This window comes from Rattus norvegicus, chromosome X (assembly GCF_021556685.1).
Source record: "Rattus norvegicus strain SHRSP/BbbUtx chromosome X, alternate assembly SHRSP_T2T, whole genome shotgun sequence".
Classification (NCBI taxonomy): Eukaryota; Metazoa; Chordata; class Mammalia; order Rodentia; family Muridae; genus Rattus; species Rattus norvegicus.
This window is the reverse complement of record NC_141554.1, coordinates 117,526,096-117,549,313: the sequence shown is the minus strand read 5'-3', so window position 1 is coordinate 117,549,313 and position 23,218 is coordinate 117,526,096. Positions and strand designations below refer to the sequence as shown.

At 40.4% G+C, this 23,218-nt stretch overlaps 1 protein-coding gene across 10 annotated transcripts in view; it reads left to right on the top strand.

Annotated features, from left to right (window-relative positions):
* The first annotated feature begins 79 nt into the window (after nt 1-79).
* Lhfpl1 (LHFPL tetraspan subfamily member 1) overlaps nt 80-23,218 on the top strand; it is a 59,979-nt gene continuing 36,840 nt past the window's right edge. Inside the window, exons 1-4 of one of the 10 annotated variants that reach the window (XM_087599341.1) lie at nt 80-144; nt 631-669; nt 9,107-9,730; nt 22,260-22,358. In XM_087599341.1, the coding sequence (XP_087455467.1) occupies nt 9,349-9,730; nt 22,260-22,358 (481 nt within the window). In that variant the 5' untranslated portion in view covers nt 80-144; nt 631-669; nt 9,107-9,348. Of the gene's footprint in view, nt 670-9,106; nt 9,731-22,259; nt 22,359-23,218 lie in introns of all 10 variants that reach the window. The other 9 variants (XM_087599337.1, XM_087599339.1, XM_087599340.1 and 6 more) reach the window with 9 other exon arrangements.

Sequence of the window (23,218 nt, the reverse complement as noted above, 5' to 3'; positions counted from 1 at the left end):
GAATTCAGCAGGTGGGGAAGAGCCATAGAAATGCAGATGAAGAGTGGCTACACACACACACACACACACACACACACACACACACACACACACAGAGGCAGAGAGGGAGGGGGGAGAAAGGGAGAAGGGGGAAGGTGGAGCGAAGTAAGGAGGGAGAGATAGAGATTAGAGGCAAACACACACACAGAGGAAGGGAGGGAAGGAGTGGAGTGAAGGAGGGAGGAAGGGAGGGAGAAGGGGAGAGAGAGAGAGGGAGAGAGGGAGAGAGAGGGAGAGGGAGAGGGAGAGGGAGAGGGAGAGGGAGAGGGAGAGGGAGAGAGAGAGAGAGAGAGAGAGAGAGAGAGAGAGAGAGAGAGAGAGAGAGAGAGAGAGAGCCGCAGCTGGGCTGTGGGTGGTGAGAGGGTGCCTGCTGAGCTGGTTTCTGCTTCAAGTGCCTGCATGTCAGAGGGTGAGTTTGAAGCCTCCAGCGTAGTTGGAGTTAATTCCCATTAAGCTGGACTCCTCCCCTCTCTCCCAAAGGTAAAGCAAGGTTTTCAGGCATCACTGCAAAGAGCAACTGGGAATCCCATCCCTGTCTGACAAGCTGTGAGAAGTTCTTATTTTTTCTCTCTCTTCTCAAATCTGAACCAGGCGAAAGGGAACAAGTCAATCAGCCTTCGTGGTTAGAAGGTAAATATTCAATTTGGCCAAATGCAACTGAAGCAGCTGGAAAAAATCCCTGCTTTGCTCTCCTTTTGCTCAGCCCTTCTTCCCTGCTTCCTTTCTCAGGCTTCCTTTCTCAGGCTTCCTGCTCTTTCATGTCAAAGAAGTTGTTTTTCTTCCCAAGGGCAGCCTGGTGTATTTTTACTTCCTCATAGTTGGTTGTTTGCATAGTCTAGGAGGGATCAGTTCTGGACTCCTATTTCATATTGACAAGGTTTGAAGACCTAAGGGTTAAGAGCAAGCTCCATTCCCCCAAGGGAGTTGGTAACCTGAGGAGAGGAAGGCAGACTTTCTCTGGGAGTAGAGGGAGGGATTGTGTTCTGACTTGTCTAACCAAGTCAAAATGGATCTGATTTCCCGATGTGGTAGGGCAATGTTTTAGACTCGCCTAAATTGAAACTACGGGGCTGAAACCAGAATGAGGTTAAACTGAAGTGCAGATGTTGAGATCAGTAGGGCTGAGTTAAAACATGGCATTCGTTTAGTAGCTCTAAGTTCCTACTATGTGCCACAAGTGATGGTTTACAAGGAAGCCAAAAGGTGTTAACTATTAATCCATGCTAAGAAAGAACACTTAGCTAAGTGGTTTTATTTTTATTTTTTGGTGGGAAAGAAAATTAAGAAATCCAGGAGCAACAACTGCTAGAGGGGTTTCAAGGAGACAGGATGGTGGTGGTAGTGGTGGTGGGTGTTTATTTTCTTCTCAGTAACATCAAGATTCATCTATCATTCAGTAATGCTGTTTTCATTGCTAGCATGGAGGATAATTGATACCAACTCTGTTGTTGTATAATATATGCCATGTATGCTATGTTTTATTTGCACTTCATGCCATTGTTTCCAGTTTGGATGAAACAGAAACCCAAAGGTTTGAAGTGATCTCCCTCCGTATTCACACCACTTTAAGGGGAAGATGTTAGGAGTCTGTGGCACATTTGACTCCAAGATCTTGCTCATTTCCACTAAATGAGTATCCCCTCAGTCCTGAGTTTCCATCAGAAAAATTGCAAATTCTCATGGACTCAAGTTCGATAAATCTGGGGAAGAGAGAGAGAGAGTACACAATTTTCTCCTTTGAAAGAGCATCTAAAGTGGTTTTTATGAAGGGGAGTTAGAGCTCCTAATTGAGAGACTTTTTTGATGTACCATGCTGCATCCTAGCTATTTCAAACTGAGTGCAAAACCATTTAGCCTGCCTTCTAGTTAGTTGTGGTGGCATTTTATTCTGAGGACCTGGAATGGAAGGTTCATTGCACAGCAAAAGTAGGTTGCAGTTATGACCCTAAAGGTGGTTGAAAATGCATGCCTTTCCAATCATTCATTCCCTTGTTGCTAGGCTTTACCCTTATCTTGAAAAAGCAACTGAGGGGCAGCTTTGAATTGCCTGATGATGTGTGGTAGATTCCCTACACAAGCAGACCACCATTGAAGCTAGGGTACTAGGATTCTGTGCAGCAAGATTCTTCCCCATTTGATAAAGCATAGATAAACAGGTGTACAGGAAGTGGCGTTTCAGGGTCAGAAGAAGCTCATATGAACTTTAGGGAATTCACCTGAGTTCCTGTATTTTTAATCTCAAACATTAGAGAAGGAGAATGGCCTAGTATTTAATGTAGCATTTTTGTTTATTTCCTCTGTTTTGTTTATGAACTCTCCCCTCCTCTGCATAGTTAACTTAGGTGACCCTCTAGGTTTTTGATTAAGTTGATTGAGTGTACTGCAAAGGTTCAGAGGCATGACTGTATCCAAACAACCACCACAAACGTCTACATTTTTGATTGCTTGGGTGGTTCTCTGTATCCACTTACTCTCTTGCTTCCTGGATTGAATCTCCTATTTACTTGTAATGATCTGTACCTTGGGATGATGAGATCCAATAAACAAACTAACCTAACCCATCTGGTTTTGCAAGTCTTACTATGACAGACAAAAAAGAGAAGGGATGGGTGAGGTGGGAAGCCCAGGAGACATCTCAGCAATTTTGAAAACTGAGGCCAAAATAGTGAGAGGTTCTTAGAGTCACAAAGGTATAAGTAGAGAATTAAGCCCATTGATGAACATCACCTTGAGAGAGAATCAAGAATAGAAGACCTTGGAACAGCTGTTATTGTAGAAGAGGAGAAACTTCAAAGAACATAAGCTGCAGAAAAGGTTGTCCGGAAATGACTTGGATATGGTTGTTTTGTTTCCCAAGGTTATATTTAAATGAGAAAGGTCTAGAATGGGTAGACTATGTCTGGTACCCACTCTGATTTAAGAGAATTATACCTCTTAGACACATATGTCTGCACATCTTGCTCATTTCCTAAGAAAATGTCAACACTGAGGAAGAGGTACATGTAAATGCTTGGCAGGTAGGCAGTACTCACTGCCTAGGAGCTGAGGAAAAAGATGTGTCCATATTTCTTTACTTACACCAATACCAATAAACCTCATATAAACATGTGTGCAGCCATTTTTGCTACAGCACCTGCAGCTCAGAGACTCTTTTGTCTTAATCCTGTTGCCCTTGGGAATCATTTTACTTATTTCTAACTCAGAATGTATACAAATGTTATAAGACCCCAAAGTGGCCCTACGTCAGGAGCGCCACCCACAGAGCACAGATTAACAGAGTGACTGCTGCAATACCAAGAGGGTATAAGGTTTTTTTAATCCATGTACATGGAGTTGCTCATCCATGCAGGGAGAGGCAACCCCGGACCCAAAAAGCACACAACTTTTATTCCTTACAGAGGACAGACTTCAACAACAGGGTTAGCTGGCCTATTCTCATTGGTGGTACACAGGACAAAGGATCTGGTCAGGTATTGGCTGGCCTGCTCAAGGGACTATTCATGGCTCAGTTGGTCACTTTCCTCATCCAGCCCTACACCTGGCCTTGGAGAATCACCGGGAAAGGGCTAAGTTGGCACGTGCTTTAGAAGGGGGGAGGAACTGGGTGGCTGGGCAGGGTCAAGATGTCATCTTGTGGTTGTTCTTGGAATCTACCTCAGGGAGGGGTAGGGGGAGCAGGATATGTTTTGGCTAGTTTCCATTAAGTCTGGTCACTCTGACCACCAAGACCTTGCTCCTGTATTCCCAGAACATCTTTCTTACAGCTTTGTTTCCTGCATCTACGAAACTTTATTTCTTCACAATGAGCTCTAATGGGAATGAAAAGATTGGTATCCTTCTATCAGGACTGGAGAAGAGAGGAGATAGGCAAAAGAGTTAGCTTATCTTTCCCACTGTGCAAAATGTAAGCAGAAAATGTTTCTAATTTAATTGATATTAACAACCCCCCCTCACACACACATCAAAGTAGGTCTATGTGAGAGCAAGAACCAAGAAAAATGTATGGCAATGGTTGGGAGAGAGAGAAGGAGAAAGGGTAGGGGGAGACACAAAGACAGAGAGACAGAAACCAAGAGGCTGAGAAACCTAGAGAGGTAGAGGTAGAGAGACAGAGATAGACAGAGAACTCAATTTGAGGGATGGAAAAATATACCAATAAAAGAACACATCATATCAAAATAAATTCTCTACCCATCAATGCTTGGCCAATGGGAACACTATGGTATTGCCTGGATTTTTAAAATGCAGTATGTCTGTAAGGCTAGCTATTTCAGGGACAGAGAAAGAGAAACAAAGTTGGCAGGGCATTAGGATACAATGAAGGATGGCATTGTATGCCATAGTTACTGGAGTAAGAATAAAGTGACTTAACCAGCTTCTGGGAATGAACTTGGACTTGGATTGCTTTAGGAGGCTGTCATAAAGGGGATTAGTCTATTGCAAGTAAAACTGGTTGCTAGACTGCGCTTAGTCACTGTGAACGTGTTCACATATTCCTCATGTGCATTCTGCCTTGCTGTGGGTAAGCTCAGCCCACTTTTATTAGTTCTCTTGAAAAAACAAATGAGCAACCAAACTCCTGCAACCTAGTCATTGACCTGGTAAGTCAAGAAGCCGTGATTTAGAGAGACATAAGACAAAATGTACACATCTCATCTTTCCAATAACGATTTTCTCAGCCAGTTTTAAGTTCATATCATGTGAGTCATGGAGAGATCCCATTAGGGCATTATCTGTGGCAGTGATTCTCAGCTTGCTGCCCATTGATGATGTTGGCTTACCATGACTCTAATACTAAATAATGGTGACCATCTCAATCCAGGTAGTTTTGGATTTTCTGAATTTGTCACAGAAAATCCCACATTCCAGAAAAACCTCTCAGGCCACTCTTTTTAAAAAAGATTTATTATTGCTATTTTTTAATTATTAACTTTACATCCCCCTTACTTCCTCCCTCCCAGTCACTCCCCCATCCTTCCCACCTCCCCCTCCCCTTCTCTGAACAGCATCCCCGCACCCCCCAGGGATTCATCAATCCTGGTGTTTCACATCTCTGCAAGTCTAGGTGCTTCCTCTCCCTTAGGCCAGAAAGGGCAGCCTAGCTAGTAGAACATAGCCCCACATTTATGCAGCAGCTTTTGGGATAGCTCCATTTGAGCTGTTCAGAACCCACATAAAGACCAAGCTGCACATCTGCTACATATGTGCGGGGAGGCCTAGGTCCAGCCCATGTATGTTCTTTGGTTGGTGGTTTAGACTCTGGAAGACCCAAGAATCCAGGTTAGTTGATTCTGTTGGTCTTTCTGTGGCGTCCTATCCCCTTTGTGGCCCACAATCCTTCCTCCTATTCTTCCATAAGAATCCCTAAGCGCCATCCATTGCTTGGCTGTGGGTGTCTGTATCTGTCTGAGTCAACTTCTGGGTGGAGCCTCTCAGAGGACAGCCATGCAAAACTGTCTGCAAGCATAACAGTGTATCGTTAATAGTGTCAGGGATTGATGCTTGCCCATGGGATGGTCTCAAGTTGGGCCGTTTATTGGCTGGCCTTTCCCTCAGTCTCTGCTTCATCCCCTGTGCCTGCATTTCTTGTAGACAGGATACATTTTGGGTCCAAAGTTTTGTGGGTGGGTTTGTTGTCTATATCACTCCACTGGGTTCCTTCCTGGCTACAAAAGGGCTCACACATCTTTTAAGGAAATTCAGTTTTAAAGGATTAATTTAAATTCTAAAATACATTGAGGTTTGTTTTTTAGCTAAATACATTTATATTAACATTTAAGGATTTTCTTTTCTCATTTTTGCATCAAGCATTTTTTATTGGACATTTTATTTATTTACATTTCAAATGTTATCCCCTTTCCCAGGTTCCCCTCCACAAACCACAAACTGCCTGTCCCATCCCCTCTTCCCCTGCTTCTCTGAGGGTGCTCCACATTTCACCCACCCACCCACTCACCCACTCCCACCTCACCACCCTGACATTCCCCTACACTGGGGCATCAAGCTTTCACAGGACCAAGGGCCTCTCCTCCCATTGATGCCACCTAAGTTCGTCCTTGGTTTGCAACACCATAGGAAGAATAACAATATCAATCAACTAGACCTCCAGAACTTCCAGGATATTATTTCTTACACGTGGTTTCAGAATTCCACTTTTGAAATGAAATCAAGGTGGTAATGATTGGTAGTATTATACTTCATTTAATAGCTTGATATTTCACAGATGAGGTCAGTGTTGTATTAGAATCATTCTCTCCCTGTCTATTATCATATATCTGAGAATGTGCCATGCTGCATAAACCACAATGGCTTTGAACTCCCAGTTTCATTGCCTTATTTTCTTCAGTACTGTGAGTTTGTGTGTGTACCACTATGCTGGGCTCTGTCCATGTCCTTCAATCATAGTCTGGAACTACTCACTGCCTCCTATTCTCTGCCATTCCCCCTAGTTGTCACGGTGCAACTTTGACCTCAAGATAATGATGTTGATGGGAGACATTAGTTCTGACTGCAAGTGCAGTACTTGAAGCAGCCCATGCTTTTGTCGTTATGTCTTGAGAAATGGGCATTCCTTTTAACTTCTCTGCCTTCCTTGTAATTATTCCCCCATTCTGAAATACTTTTGAAAATATGGATGTGAAATCATGGAAGCATTTTTTAAAAGATTTATTTATTGTATTTGTATGAGTACACTGTAGCTGTCTTCAGACACACCAGAAGAGGGCATTAGATCTCATTACAGATGGTTGTGAGAGACCATGTGGTTGTTGGGATTTGAACTCAGGACATCTGGAAGAACAGTCAGTGCTCTTAACCACTGAGCCATATTTCTAGCCCCACCATGGAAGCTTTTAAATATAATAACACAGGATGATACTATAATTTTGGGAGAGGGTAACACTACACAGGAAGAGAAGGTTGTAGGTATGGGAGTGAGAAATGATAACTTTTATTGAATCAATGTGTATCCTTGGGAAAGTCATTTGGCTTGTTGACCCCCAGTTTGCTTATTTGTAAATCTCCATTTACAAATTACTTTTCATGAAAATCTAAGAAGATTTCTGTGCACAGCAAATGGAATAATGGGTCCAGAAAATGTTGGGGTAATGATGCCAGTAGCTGTTTCCTAGCTTTTCCTTTCTCCCCATCTGGTCTAGGTATCTTCATTAGGAAAGAAGTCCACCATGGGGCATTGACTGTGCATTTCATATTCCTACAAACTCCAACCTAACAATCAGATGCATTACCTCATTGTGGTAAAGCATACCTGACTTCTAACAGCAATTATTCAAAGCAGTTCCACTCTTTCCCCCACTAGCCTTCAATCCCTCACCACATCTTTTTTTTCATTCTTCCAACTCTCAGGCAAAACCTCGTCCTCAGGGGACCAGATCATGGTAGTATCTTTTCAAACCTTAACATTCCAGAGTAAGCACCTGCAATTTATGATCTCAACTCTCTTCCTGCATGAAAACACACAGCTTAAAATACATATGTATCGAGAAGGGAATTGTGATGGAGTGAAAACAGAGTATAATACTGGGAAAAAATAACTAGACTCTGGTTTGTCTTATGTATTTCACTAGCTTTTTACTCTGGGGTAAAGAACTTCCTTCTCATATTCACATCTGAGAAATGATGGGGGAAGTGTAAGTTAGCATTGAGCGGTCCCTGCACTCTGGTCTAGTAATCATCAGATCAGGTTTCTGGTTCCGGTGTGTCTGGTTACTAACTGTGACTGGAAAAAGAATCACTTCCTGCTTTCCTGAGCCAAACTCACCCATATGTAAAGCCAGAAGACCAGATTAACTGATTCATGAATGCTTCTGCCAATCTTGGAGTTTGATGATCTTTTAAAAAGACCTTCATTAAGCAATCATGAATTGTAATTCCTACTCTGTGCCAATCACTATTTGATCATGCTTATAAAATCACTTACAGCTATATCCTGAGACCCCCAAATACAGTTGATGTTTGCTCCTGTTGGTTTCCAAAATTTGTATTATAGTAGTCTCATACAGGTAGTCTATGACACTCCCTGTGATTTGGGTCCTCAATTTTCAATATCACTACTTATAACTCTAAACAGTAGTGGTGAATGAGAGAGAAGTTTCTGAAACATTCCACCATCTGCTTGCTAGTGACAGTTAACAGTGCTTTCATCAAGCTGCAGTATGCTCTTTAGCTGCATTAGTAGAGAAACTAGCCAGAAAGCAAAGGCAAGTTAATGGATTGGAAAGGAAGTGGTTGATTTTTGACAGAGGAAATCTGGGAAAGCCATTTGTGAACTGGATTGAGGATACTAGCACTGGAAAGCCAGTATCTAAGATTACTTGTTCCAAAGGGGATCTGGAAATCTGGAAAGGCCCACGTGTGTGTGTGTGTGTGTGTGTGTGTGTGTGTGTGTGTGTGTGTGTGTGTGTGTGTTCCCTCTTCAGAGAAAGACTGTTGTTAAAATATTTCTGGAAGATGAGAAGCTTTCTTAGCTGTATCCAGCAAGGAGTGTCGATGATTCTTCGGTAGTTTGTCTAGGTGTAAGTGCTGTTATAGGTGTGAGTGTTGTTATAGGTGTGAGTGCTGTTATAGGTGTGAGTGCTGTTATAGGTGTGAGTGCTGTTATAAACGGTGTGAGTGCTGTTATAGGTGTGAGTGCTGACTGGTAAGTTACTCCTCAGCTTTTTTGTGGGAAGTGACTCAGTGATGGATGTAGGATGCACAAATAGACAACTTTTATCCTCCCAGTTTCGCTTTGGTATTTCTGTGAAAAGCACATACATGATTGGTCATTCTAAGCCAAAATGAAACATCTTAAACTGCCCTCTTACCTCTTAAATGGGGTAAGGGGCGAGTCTGTTGACTTGTCTAACTTTTTACTTTATGAAATAAACTGATTCACAAAATCATTCATCTGGGTCTCGGGGACTCTTGGGACAGCATTCCTTTCAGACTCCCTTCTCATGACCAGTTCCATACTGTGTTTCAAACATTGTAAGCTAGCTAGCTGATTGGGTTCCACTTGGGTTGCCATAGCACTCACTAATTCAACTCTGTGACTCTTCTATTGCAGCCTAGCAACTATAGAACTCTGAACTAGGCAGAAGTAAAGGATGACGGAAAGCAATAGCCCACAGAGACCCAAATGACATTTCAGAGAATGAGCTCTTCAAGAAGCAAGAGCCATACAGCACACCTGTGAGTTCCAGGACCGGCCAACCAGATGAAAACAGCCCAGTGGAGCCTACATCGTAACTTGTTTCTTGCTGCTGTGAACCATCTCATTTCCCCATCCTTGCACAGAAACCTGAGACCATGAGGAGCAGCCTTACTCTGGTAGGCACCTTCTGGGCCTTCCTGTCCCTAGTTACTGCTGTGGCCAGTTCTACCAGTTACTTCCTCCCTTACTGGCTGTTTGGATCACAGCTCGGAAAGCCAGTATCGTTCAGCACGTTCAGGAGATGCAACTACCCTGTGCGGGGAGACGGGCACAATCTGATCATGGTGGAAGAATGTGGACGCTATGCCAGCTTCGCCGCCATACCAAGCCTGGCGTGGCAGATGTGCACGGTGGTGACAGGTGCTGGCTGTGCTCTGTTGCTCCTGGTGGCATTGGCTGCTGTCCTAGGATGCTGCATGGAAGAACTCATCTCTAGAATGATGGGGCGTTGCATGGGAGCTGCACAGTTTGTAGGAGGTAAGATTGTCCTGGGAATGGAGTAGGATGTGGAAATTTGGAGTGATGGAAGTAGAACCATGGTATTATGGAAAAATATACTCTTACCTCTGATATGATCTTTGAGTCTAAGGCTATGAATGACAATTTCCTTGAAATTCACTGAGAATTCACAGAAAAATACAATAGTAGATAGAATTGATATCAATGTCCCTTTTTAATCACCTAGAAGGTGTCCACTTCATAATATTGTCTAAAATAGATGTCAATGTAGAAGAGAAATGAACAGTGATCAGTAGAGGTGTGAGGTGAGATAAAGGAGACCAGACAATAGTCATGAAAATACAGTTGAGTAGGAAGAATACATTCTGGTTCTATAGTGCTGTATAGAGACTGTAGCCAATAGCATTTCATTGTCTAAATATAAAAACTCAAATGACAAGATCTTTAGTTCTTCTAGTTATATGTCAGTTAACAATAAAGTAATACCAAAAAGAAAACATATTTCACTACAGTCTATGTAATGTAACAGTTTTGAATGTAACAAAATTATTTAAAAAGACTATTATCCATTTTGCCTTCCAATAACAATAATACTGTAGTATATTACTACTCCCACAGAAAGGTGAGGTCTATGAACTTTACTCATTAGTAGTTATCTCAGAGGACAGTGATCAGATAAACATATACACAGATGATAAAATACCAATCATCACCACTAAAGAAATACACCACTAATAGTAAGATGCTAATTATTTTCTAAACAGGCAACACATGACTACTTTTTGGTCTATTTCGAAGGCTCTCCTCATACGGTGACCATTAAGTAAGTATGCCCAGCTTTTTAGTGGCTCTGATATACCCTATTTTGTCTTTTGTCTTTTTCAGGCTCCTCTTCATTTTAGGGCAGTTTTGTCCTAGATTGCAGGTAGAGGGAGGGTAGTCTAAGAAAGTGCAAAAGGCAAAGCTGGACAGATTACAGGAAGGCAAGGAGATTAGGTTAATTTCAACCAAGAATAAAAAGTAAGTTTCGATAGGAAAATGCATATAAATCTTTGTGCTATCATCCATGGGACATTAGAAAAACTGCTGGTAAAACTCACTGCTGAAGTTTGTTGATATAAGTTTTGGAATCCTCATCTGAGTAGATTATTTTTATTAACATTACAGTATTGTGGTGAGAAAGGCCAGGAGACTTGGATTCCACTTGTTTTATGACATGGATCTATGCCTGTCTGTACAAATGATAATGAATTTTTCTATGCTTCACTTCACCTGAACATATTCCCTGGAAATGCGATTCATCTCTGCATTTTCACTCCTCTCTCCAGTGACTGACTGCATTTAGCTGTTCTTGGAGTGAGATTGAAAGTAATTGCCTCTGTCCATCATGGCAATCTTACTCCAAGAACAGCTAAATGCAGTCCTATATCCTCTTTCCCATAAAGGGCATTTGTTACATCTGGAGAAATTTTAGTCATTAAAATTCAGGAAAAATGCCACTGAGAAGCCCCTGGTTTTCTAGTTCCTTCTTATTTGGATTCACTGCACATCTTTCACATATGCGTTATCATTTTATTTGCACATGCATCTTAATTTTTCTACTTTTTTCAGATAAAGATGTTCTAGAAAAAAATTTTGGTAGGTGTCTACACTGGTAGAAACAAGTTATTAATTTCTCAAAGGAAGTTCCATGAGTATCACAAATAAGCATTTGGCTCACTTTTTATGTTTGTGGGTGGGCTGAAGTTAACCCACCATGTCCTTGAATATAATTCTTCGGAAAGTGAAACTTGGCTGCTAAGAGACAAGATGTTTCCTATCTGTTTGAATAATGTGAACATATGAGACTTGGGTTAGTTTCACAACAGGGTTTCTCTGTGTAGTCCTGACAGTCCCTGGATCTGGCTCTGTAGAGCAGGTTACTCTCCAACTCATGGAGATCTGTCTGCCTCTGTCTCTTGAGGCCTGGGCTTAAAGGCATGCATCACCATGCCCTGCCATTTCTAGACTATTTATGCTTATTATGTCCCAAGCACCCATCACTTCTATGTGACAACTTTGCTTCACTTGAATCTCTAAGAGCATCCAGATGAACGTTAGGAAGATACAAGTGGCAGAAAGTAGGACAGTAGTAGCAACAGCCTCTACAAACTGCAGTGCTAGCAACATTTCCTCTAAGCCCCTCTGAAACTTTTATAATATTTTAGGTTCTCTGTATAATTAATGCATCTTTCCTGATCTCATCTAAAAGATCTAGAAATTTGAAGGAACATTTTAAAGCAAGATGTAAAGTGACAATGGGGATTTTGACATTTTCTAGCTGTCTGGAATAAAATTTTAGCTAGGCGACAGATATTGTTTGAGAGGAAGTCAGAAGTGACTCCCATTTGGGCATCAAATGACTCGGCCAACCTATATTCCCTAAGACCCTTGTTCATAGGCATATAGTTTCAATGTTTACATCCAGGTGAGTATCTTTAAAATCAAGAATAAAAATGGCATCTTCAGTAGTCTTAGAAAGGGCAAATGAGGTTAGACGTAATGTAAAAAGCTTCTCAACAGGGAAGAGAACAATCAGAAAGCTAATAGCATGAGAGAAAATTCTTTGTCAGCTCTACTTCAGACAAGGAGGTAATATCTAGACTCTACAAAGACCTGAAAAAAGAAACACACATTCATACACACAGATATCTGTCAATCAATAAGAAAGGACTAGGCAGTTCTCAAAAGAAGAAACACAAATGGCCAATGAATATTTTAAAGTGGTCAACATCCGTAGTCATCAGTTAATGCAAATTAAAATTGATTTGGAAGTCCATCTCTCCCAGTGACAATGGCTATCATCAAAAAATATGACACACATGTTGATGATGATGTGGGAAAAGAAGAAATCTTATGCATTCCTAGCAGGAGGATAGACTGCTGAACCTACTATGGAAATAAGCTTAGAATTTTTTCAAAAATATAATAATAAGAAATACCATATGACCTAGCTGTACTGGTATTGAGCATACACCTACAGGACTATAGTTCTACTTCAGGGACACATGTATATCCTTGTTTACCCCTGGACTGAAAAGAAAATCAGTTTGTATCGCTATCAACAGATGATTCGGTAATGGAAATATGGGTATGTCCACACAACAAAATTTTACTTGACTGTACTTAAAAAAGAAATAATGAAAATTTCAGAAAAATAAATAGATTTTGAATTTACATTAAGTGAGATAGCCCAAATTCAGAGATACAGATGCTGCAAGTTCTCTCAGTTGCAGAATATATGTATATGTATACACACACACACACACACACACACACACACACACACATACACACACATACACACATCACATCACACATGGATGTGGGAATGTAGTTCATGAAATGAAAAAGATGACAAGAAGAAAGGGAGTGGGAAAGAGGTGCTGAGGTGGGAGGGAGGGCAAGTGAACACATGTGACCTGGAGTTGGAAAGACTCTCAGAGGTGGAAGAGTACAAGGCTGCGGGTAAGCAGAGGAGAAGAGTATACAAAGATCCACATGAATTATGTTTGAAGACAATGTAATGAAACAGAATACTTTGGATGCTAGTTTAAGGAGAGAAAGAGTAAGCATATGTGGTCAGGATTATCCCCAGACAGAGGAATGATATTGGAACAGACTGCTAGACCTCTGCAGTTTCCCTGTCTGTAATCAGTCAGAAAGCAGTGACTGTTAACGTTGTGTCCCATGAGAAAGAATGGTGAGCCGTGCTTTGGTTTACCAGATTTTTTAAGATTCACTTGGCATTTGACCACTTCTGTCTCTTCAGAACATTTGAGTCAGATCTTGAGAGAAAAGGGCTTCAACAGTGTCAGGAAAGTAACCAAAAGCCGTATTTGATGCTCCATGGATAGTAGACAGACTGACAGACAGACAGACAACTAGATAGACAGATAGATAGACAGATAGATAGATAGCCAGATAGCCAGATAGATAGCCAGATAGATAGCCAGATAGATAGATAAGAAGATTAAGAGCTGCGGAGTTCAATTTGTGCTTCTCGTGCAGCCAGGGGAAATTGATTTTGTTCCCTAAGCCTCACTGCTTCTCGGCAGCTAGTGCATTAACCGAAATATATCAGGGGAGGAGCCAATTTGTTTCAGGCCTGGATTATCTCTGCCAGACCCCAAACCACTGAAGAGATGGAAGATCCATTAAGAAACCCCTCCTCCCTCCCCTGCCTGACTCTTGTTCCCTGGTTTGGCAGCTGCCCACAGAGATGAGTGGTGGGAAGTGGGAGAGACAGGAAGAAATACAGAGCTGCTGGCCTGACTCATACTCAGCAAGGTGACCTGATGGGGCCCTTGGGTCCCATTTGTTCCACCTGCAACTGATCCAGCTGGCCAGGCTGGGGTCCAGAGAGTCTTCCACTGGGGCCTCTGTGCCCTGTTACAACCAGGGAAGGAAACATCTGGCCAGGAGATTATTTCAACACTGGGGATGCTGAGGTTTTCAGGCAGCTGGCCCTCAGTCCCCAAGAAAACGATCATTATTCCCACTCCCCTGTGTATATAAATGCAAGATGTTTGTGAATTATCTTTTCTCTTCAGTGAGAACTAAACAAAGAGGTAAAAGGTGAGAAGTAAATGTAAGGGACTTCTTGGCAGGAAAAAAAGTGTAAGATGTTGGATCAGGTTACTCGAGGAAAGCCAAGAATCTTTCTAGAACAGAGAATGTATTGGAATCACCTGGAATGCTGAGAAGAACATGAACTCTCCCACTCTCCAGTTTATTTTTCCATTTTGATATATACAGCAACAGGTGGAAAGCTGCATGGTAAAAATAAATATTCCCAGTGGCTCTGATGTGGAGCCTTTCCAAAACCCAAAAGCAATCCATTGCCCTGGATATATACTTTTTGTTAAAGGGATAGAATTGAACACATCAAGACAGTCACCGGTGCATATATGCGTGTCAGCTCACAATATTACATGCTCTGAGCTGAATCAGTGTTGGCACTGAAGGCAGATAAGGGAGAAATCAATCTCAGGAATGATACCATCTCTCGAAACCATTATCTTTCAATACATGTGTACAGCGTTCAGTGACCACACCAGGGCAATGAACAGTTCCATCATCTCAAACATTTTATCATTTACTTTGGATGAAAATGTTTCATACATTGCTTATTTTGAAACATAATGTACTTATTAAATTTACTGTGAAGTTATTGTCACACTAGTATACAATAGGGTAACACACACACACACACACACACACACACACACACAGAGTCGGTAGATGAACCCAGGTTGCCATGTTTAGCTTCAATTGCCCTTACCTGCTGCACCATCTCAAGAGTCAACCGATGTTTTAAATTTTTCCTTGTTTCCCTTTTAAAAAGAAATTCTATTCCACTGATTTGCAGAGCAGGTCACGCACCATATGCATATGAAGTACCTATTGTGTTTGTCGACACACTTAGATTCTTGATTGCTTCCGCTATGACCAGAGCCCTGGTGATCTATTTTTCACACTTTCCCTAGGATGGTTTAGTTTTAAACATATACCTACCACATGTTTCAAACATGCATAACCCAGAACTACAATAGTACAGAGGATGCTGAACCATTCTGTGTATTCCAATCTCATTCTCAGGCCGCCATTGTAAACAGTTTAGTACAACCTAAAAGTGTTTAAGGAAGTTATCTCATTTTTGTTCATAGAATTGTTTCTTTCTGTAACTACTTCTGCCTGAAAATATTTGCTCATTGCTCAAAAGCCAGATCCAATTCAGTGTCTCTAAGTGAAGATTTCATTGAATTTTCACCATCTCTAGAAAATATAAACTACCCTATAGCTGTGAAAGAGAATTTCAGGACAAATGAATTGGGGAGAAGAACTAGAAGGAAAACATACATCATATATATATATATGTGTATATATATATAATGATATATATATTCTGTTATAGCAAGTTGAACGCACACACATATATATATTTATATATATATACATATGCATACATATTTCTTAGAGTCATGTTTCCTAGAGTTATGTTTATCTTGAGGTTGATGTAAGAGAAATAAGCTGAACAAGGCAATAACATTGAGCACCACCTTTGGTTTTGTTTAGAGTAGTACACTCAAGCCCCGTAACTATCTTAATTGGAAAGGCAAGGGACTTGATAGTGCTGGAACTTGTAACAAGGTGGCTATTCACTTACAAATGGGGAAGAGGGATGAAGCAGTTTTGCCATAGCCAGTGAGAAGGCTAATACTTTTCAGAAATAAGCATCAGGCACCGACCTATTGAGGATATGTTCTGGAAGGAGGGTTTTATAGCTGTTGGGCCACAGGAAACAGTTATTCTGGGTGCCTAGAGAATCTGGACAGAAGTTAAATTAGTTGAAGGGAGGGTTTCATGTTATTTGAGATTTGCCACCTGAGAGGGCTTGTTCTGATGTTGCTGTTGCTGCAATGTCTGAAACTGATCAACACAGGTCTCTGTGTGGTCACTGAAAGGAATTCAAATTACAGTAATACATTTGGACCATTGTGTATTAGCAGCTACATTAGAAGGGGAACAGACGAAGGGACATTAGATGGTGAGATGGTGGGCCACTGGACATTTTCTTTGTCTAGTAGGAGAGAGGAATGATAGTCATACCTTCCAACAGGCTTTCTCTGTGGCAAATGAGACTATGTTGGAACAGACTACTACTACTACTACTACCATTACTATTTCTTCTCATTCTTCTTCTTTTTCTCCTTTTTTCCTTCTCTTTCTCCAACCCCTTTTGCTTCTCCCTTCTCCTCCTCTTCCTTGTCTTCCTCCTTGTCCTTGGTCTTGTCCTTGTCTCTTTTTCTAGATAGTTTCTTAGTATGTATTATGTACTGGGCTGAAACTTGCTCTGTAGAACATGGTAGCCTTGAACTCACAGAAGTCAACCTGCCTCTTCCTACTGAGTGCTGGGATTAAACATGTTCACCAGCATACCCAGTATAGGCAGAACTCTTATGGTTAGAAAGTCAGTAAATGTAGGAGTTAGCAAGATCACACTGTAGTAGTGCAAGCCAGAACTGTAGCTCATACGTGGCAGGCCTGGGATTTGAAACTAGTTTTTTCCCCTGTTACCAGGTCACCTGCTTTTACAACTATAATTGTTTTGGGGTATTTATTTGTTTGTTTTGTTTTGTCTTTTTCTTTAGTGTTGCTACCAAAAGCAGGTACATCTATATCACAGGAAGTTTTAAGAATGTATATTCTTGGGCTACAGCTAAACACCTTGTGATAAAACCCAACACTCTGCATGTCTTTCTGCTAATAACTGTAAAGTTATTATATATAAAATACAATGAGAATAGCATCTCTCCTTTATTCTACCTTTAGACCCCTTCCTTCCTTGTGTAGCTGTCCATTTACATTTTGTCCTATTTGGTATCTCATATAAAGGAAAAAATGTGCTATTTGTCTTTCTGGGTCTGGTTTATTGGGTGTCTCCTAATGGCATCTACTTCATTGTGTGTGAATGTGCTATGTTTTCTTTGTTTGTTCATCTGTTGAGAGAAGCATCTAGACTGTTTCCATAGCTTGGCTATTGTGAATACTGCTGCAACCAATCAGGGGTGTGCATGTATCTCTGTAATATGATGATTTAGAATCCTTCATGTGTATAGCCAAATGCACGTTTTTATTTTAGCTTATCTTTCATTTTTCTTTTAAATTATTATGTTAAAATTTATGCACTATATGTTTTGATCATGTACTTCTCCGCACTCCACTTCTCCTAGGTCCTTCCCTACTCCCTATCCACTCAACTTCATATTCTTTCTCTCTTTCAAAGAATTCTACAAAGGCAAAGACACAAATCAAAATTAACCAAAATGAAACAAGACAAAAATATCAAGTGTACACTTTTAATCAGTTGTCACTCTCTTATAAAGTTGCAGGTTCCAGCACTGGCAAGTGGCTTCCCTCTTGCTAGTTACCATCCCAAATAAACAAGGACAACTGTTGGAGGCAAATCTAATTAAAGAAGAATTGTCCTGTGATTTCATTTTTCCTTTTGAATGTATCTTCCCAGGACAAATTTTTCTAGCTATAATATTTTCTCTATATTGAGAAATATAATCTCTATATTGAGAAAAAGAATCAGTCACGAGTCAAATAGATGCATGAAGTGTGTATACATTCTATTATACTTAGCATCTAATAGGCAGTACAAGGGATGGGTATGGAGACAGTAATTTGAGTAGAACATGGGTGTGTGTTGGGAAAGGACCTATGCTTCACAGAGACACCTGCTTCATCACTAGGTACCTCTACACCACTGCAAGATAATGCCTTCAATTGGGCAGTTTCTTGTGGAGTAATGGTCAGCATTTTAGCTTTTCAGCCATTATGAAGACCAAGTGAGGAAGCAATTAGAGGAGGACTATGGTCAGAAATTGGCAGAGGAGCTACAGGGAAAGACAGTTGTTTATTAATAACAAATCTTGGTTGAGTACTTTAAATATCTGCCACTTGGGTTGGGGATTTAGCTCAGTGGTAGAGCGCTTGCCTAGCAAGCACAAGGCCTTGGGTTCGGTCCCCAGCTCCGAAAAAAAAAATATCTGCCACTTGATATTTATTCATCTCATTGGCCAATGAAATGTCTTCATTGGATATGCTATTGTTATTCTTCCTATTTTAAAATGGAGGTAACTGAGGCAGAAAGAGATATAGAGTAGCTTGTTGAAAGTCAGGTGGACTTCAACTGAGTTCTTGGCAGATTCCAGAACATGTTCTCCTAAGCCATGTTATTCTCTCTGTTCAGATCTTACACATTCACATTTCCTAAGGCAGTCACTGTTGAAAAATGAATTCTAGAAAAATAGCACCTGTGAGGGCTGATGTTTTTATTTAAATTAGAAACTTTCTGCCAATGATTAGCTAAATAATCCTGTGAATGAAGGCATACTATCTAAAGGTCTTCTACTATGCAGGATTTTATGACAGGAGGGCTTGGAGGGTAGATAGTGAGAAGGAAAGTGGTATGAGAACTGTACTTATATATGATGTTCTCAAAATAAAAAATACCAAATGAATTAAAAAATAAACACAATGTCTTAGAAAAGATATTATGATTATAACAGATATTCATAATTGTCTGCCAACGTGGCTGAGGAAGTTCCTTTAGAAGGCTGCCTACTTTTAGAGATTATGGGAAAAGTCATTGTGTCTTTCTTTGTCTGCCTGTATTCCTGCCTTCCTTCCTGTATTGCTTGCTTCTTTCTTTCCTTCCTTCCTAGTGTCTGTTTCTCTGTCTTTTTCTCTCTATCTGTCTGTCTCTGTCTCTGTTTCTGTCCCTGTCTCTCTGTCTCTGTCTCCCTCCCTCCCCCTCCCATCTGTTTTCTTTAGAATAGGACCATATTCTATAGCTAAAGTTGTCCTGTCCTTGTAGCCCAAGCTACATAGTCATTCTGATCTTCCTGTCTCAGACTCCAAAGCTCTAGGGTTAGCAAGAGCCACCACACCCAGCTTCTTTTATTTATTTATTTATTTATTTATTTATTTATTTATTTATTTATTTATTTATTTATTTATTTTTAGACAAGTGAAGTTTAATTATTTGCTATCCAAGTGCTTCCCACAGAGATGCTACAGATTTGTGTAAATAAATAGATAAACAAGTAAATTCTTTGACAGTGTTCTTCACTCAAGCTTCCAGAAATAATGATATACTTCAGTGCAAATATCTTATTTGCACTTCTAAGATTTGATAGTTTTAAAGCCTCTAACTACACATATGAGGAGCATTATACAAACTGAGCACATTACTTTTAAGAATATATGTGCGTTGGTGTATATTCATAATAAATAAAAATAAGGTGCCAAAAATTTAAAAGAGAACAAAAGGCAGGATATGTAAAGGTTACTAGAGGGGAAGGAATGAAAGAAATAATGTAATAATATTATAAATTCAAAAGTAAAAGAAAAATTTGTTAAAAAATTATGTATTCTTTTCACCATATTTTAGTTTGGTTTACTATTTTTTTTTTATTAACTTGAGTATTTCTTGTATACATTTACAGTGTTATTCCCTTTCCCGGTTTCCGAGCAAACATCCCCCTCCCCCCTCCCCTTCTTTATGGGTGCTCCCCTCCCCATCCTCCCCCCATTGCCGCCCTCCCCCCAACAATCTAGTTCACTGGGGGTTCAGTCTTAGCAGGACCCAGGGCTTCCCCTTCCACTGAATACCCAGCTTCTTAGTCTTTAGTAATTATTCCTATTGTAACAAGAAAGGACTCAATTTTCCTTTGCACTTTTGTCTCTACCCACGGTGTGTACTCTGAATTATTTCATATCACCACATTTCAGTTTATCGAGGGTGAAAAGGAAGGGTATTGTTCAATTGCCACTGGATGAATTCCAAAGTCTAGAAAGGTCTCTGAGTGACTAGTTTCATTTCCTGGAAAAGTATAAGACAGATAAGAATGTTTTCTAATTTTAAGTGTTCCATTGGAGGGGGGCGGGGCTAAGCATTAATTTAGTTTCCAAAGTTCTTCTCACTATGCATCAAGAAAAGTTCTTTTATCCATTTTTAAAACATTTTTTTTTGCTATACGTTAAGATCTTTCATTTCTCTTAAAGCATCACTGGGTACAGGGAAAAGTTGATTGCCATATGCCAGACAAACTCAGTTGCTCAATTAAAGTACCTTGTCAGGCAAATTAGGCCTTTTGGACTTCCCTAGGATGTCTATGATGAAGAATGAGAAGTGAAAGTGAAATGAAGCCGGATGTCCTTGAGGTGGCCTTTCCGTCACTGTCCAGCTCCATCCAGGACTCAGGACTTGCAAATTTGACATTTAGTCACCACTGCTCACACATCTGCTTCCATGTTTTGGTGTCCATGCTTCCTGCCAGCACATACTTTACAGGTGGTCTTGAAATCAGGATATATGAAATCGGGACCAGACATCTACCTAGAAGAAGTGGCTTCTATTTTCTTAAACTTTATTGACAATAAAGGGATTTGTCTCATAATCTCATATTCCTGCCATTGTTCTCCTCTAGCTGCTTGCTCTACCAATTGCTTTGCCAATCCAGATTGGGATCATAAATTGTGGCTTTAGCTTTATAGAAACTTGATTCTCCCACCTGCTCTGCTCTTTGGTTTTTTTTTTCTCCATGTCTGTGCTATCTGCTAATTATGTTAGCATTTCTCTGTTTTGTTTTCTCTTGCCTACTTGTCTTTTCTTCATATTTTAAGGACAGGATCTCCCTAAGTTGTCAGGCTAGTCTCTTGAACATGCCATGTAACCCAACATAATCCTCCTGGTTAGGTTCCCAAATACCGAGATTAGCATCCTGCACCAGCATGCATTGTATGTTTCTTAGTTAAAAGTTTCAGAAGTAAAAATCTAGTCCTGCTTTTCTTGAGGTCTGGCTACTATGGCACCCAGAACTGGCTAGCAAGTAAATCTGGTTGCATTTAGTGTCATGTGGCAATATGTGTTCCAAGTCACTGTAGCTCAAGTCCTGGCAGTGTCCTGTGTTATAAAATGTGAGTCAGGTGCTCCTAGAACAGAATGGTTGTGGGTAAACACAGACTTGTAACTATGGTTTTTACAGTAAGATTATAATTAAAATTGCATAGAATTTCCCTCTAATGACCAAAATGCTTATGCCAATGGGAGATAAGCAAATGGGGCTGTATTAATTCCTTCTTTTTTCTGTGAATAGCCTACAACAGCTTAAGAATGCTCACTTCCACTCACAATGAGAAGCTGTTACACTGAGAACTCCCCTCCAAGTGGTGAGTGGGGTATGAGGCCACACTGCACATTCAGTCAGGAAGCAGAAAGCGATGAATGCCTCTATTCTTACTTTCTCCTCTTTACTTGCGCTAGCACGCTGATGCACAGAATGCTGTGCTCTACATCTGGGTCTCTTCCTATCTCAGTTACTTCCCTGGAAATGGCCACATAGACATGCCCAGAGATGGACCATTTAGTTTGACTCTCAATCCCTCCAAGTTGACCATCAAAATTAGCCATTACAGGGACATAGATGACAAAGGACGGAAAAGGGCTTGGATTTAGGTTATAAGAATATTTTGAAAAAGAGAGACTATGGTGCTCTATTTACCACATGAAGCCTCCTCAACATATATGCAGTTTGTAGGTCTGTTCAGTAGCTTCACAGTTTGCCAAAATAGGTCTCATAGTGACACCCTGTGTGAAAAACAAAAACTGGCTATAAGAGTAAAATTGTATTTATATATCTATGTATCTACCTATGTATCTATGTATCTACCTATGTATCTACCTATGTATGTATGTATGTATGTATGTATGTATGTATGTATGTATCCATCTGTCTCAATCCATGACCTAGTGTATGACACAGTGATCCTGTTGAATTGACAGTATGATAGATTTGAAACATTTTAGAATAAAAAGGTAGGTGTCAGGCCTTAGTTGGAAGGCAGAATTTAATGTGAAGCACCCCAGGGCAGATGTTGGGACAACAGGAAAACTGCTCTACTTTTCTCCCTCTGCCTGTGCTTTTCTTTCCAGGGCTGCTGATAAGCTCAGGCTGCGCATTATATCCTTTAGGCTGGAACAGCCCAGAGGTAATGCAGACGTGTGGGAATGTCTCCAATCAATTTCAGTTAGGTAAGGCGGCATGGCCAGAATGGCAGTGTTGGTTTATGGGCAAATTGGCTTCAAATGCTTACCTCTCGGGCGGTCCTCTGTGAATAATGGCACTTGCCTGCATATGTCCTGCTGTCAGCTTGTGGGAGGTGGCATGTTTGTCTGAGTTCTTTTGCCTTTTTTAACTTGTAGGGGTTGGCTTTAAAATTGCCCTCTGTTAAGTCCCTCTCTATGTGATTTATACATTTTTTATCTACGTTCTTTCGGCCAGTGTAGAGAACCTAACTATATTAGAATTATGTGGCCTGTAGAAACATTTTTGGTCTGTGTTATTTTTTATCATTTACCTGAGGAGGAAAATAAAAGAATGAGACAGAAAAAGAGAGATTCATTCTCAGAATTCATACTCTTTCTTGCTTTCCTTTGTGTGTAGGATAGAGGAGAGTAAAAGCAATGTTTATAATAATTAAGTGTTTATGAGCATTTATTATAATTCGTGGATTATATCACAACCAGTGAGGACAGCAGAGAAGAAATGGGTAAAGGACCATCTTCTGGAGAAGGTGGTCATTGACTTGCTTAGAGCTTTTAGTAAGTAGAACCATGGATCAAATCAAGTCTATATATGTGTATTGCTGCATTATATTCAATAGAGAAGAAATGGAGTAGGCCTAATATGCACTAACAAAATAATGAAAATGGAGCATACGATGAATCTGCAGATCAAAATGAAAAAAAAATAGATAAAATGAGAAGCTATGGTATGGAAAACAATGGAGTTTTTCAGCCATGACCATAGGAAAAAAATTGACATTCTGAAGAATATGGAAGGAACTGTTATGTTAAGTGAAATAAACTAAACTTACAAAGACACACATCAT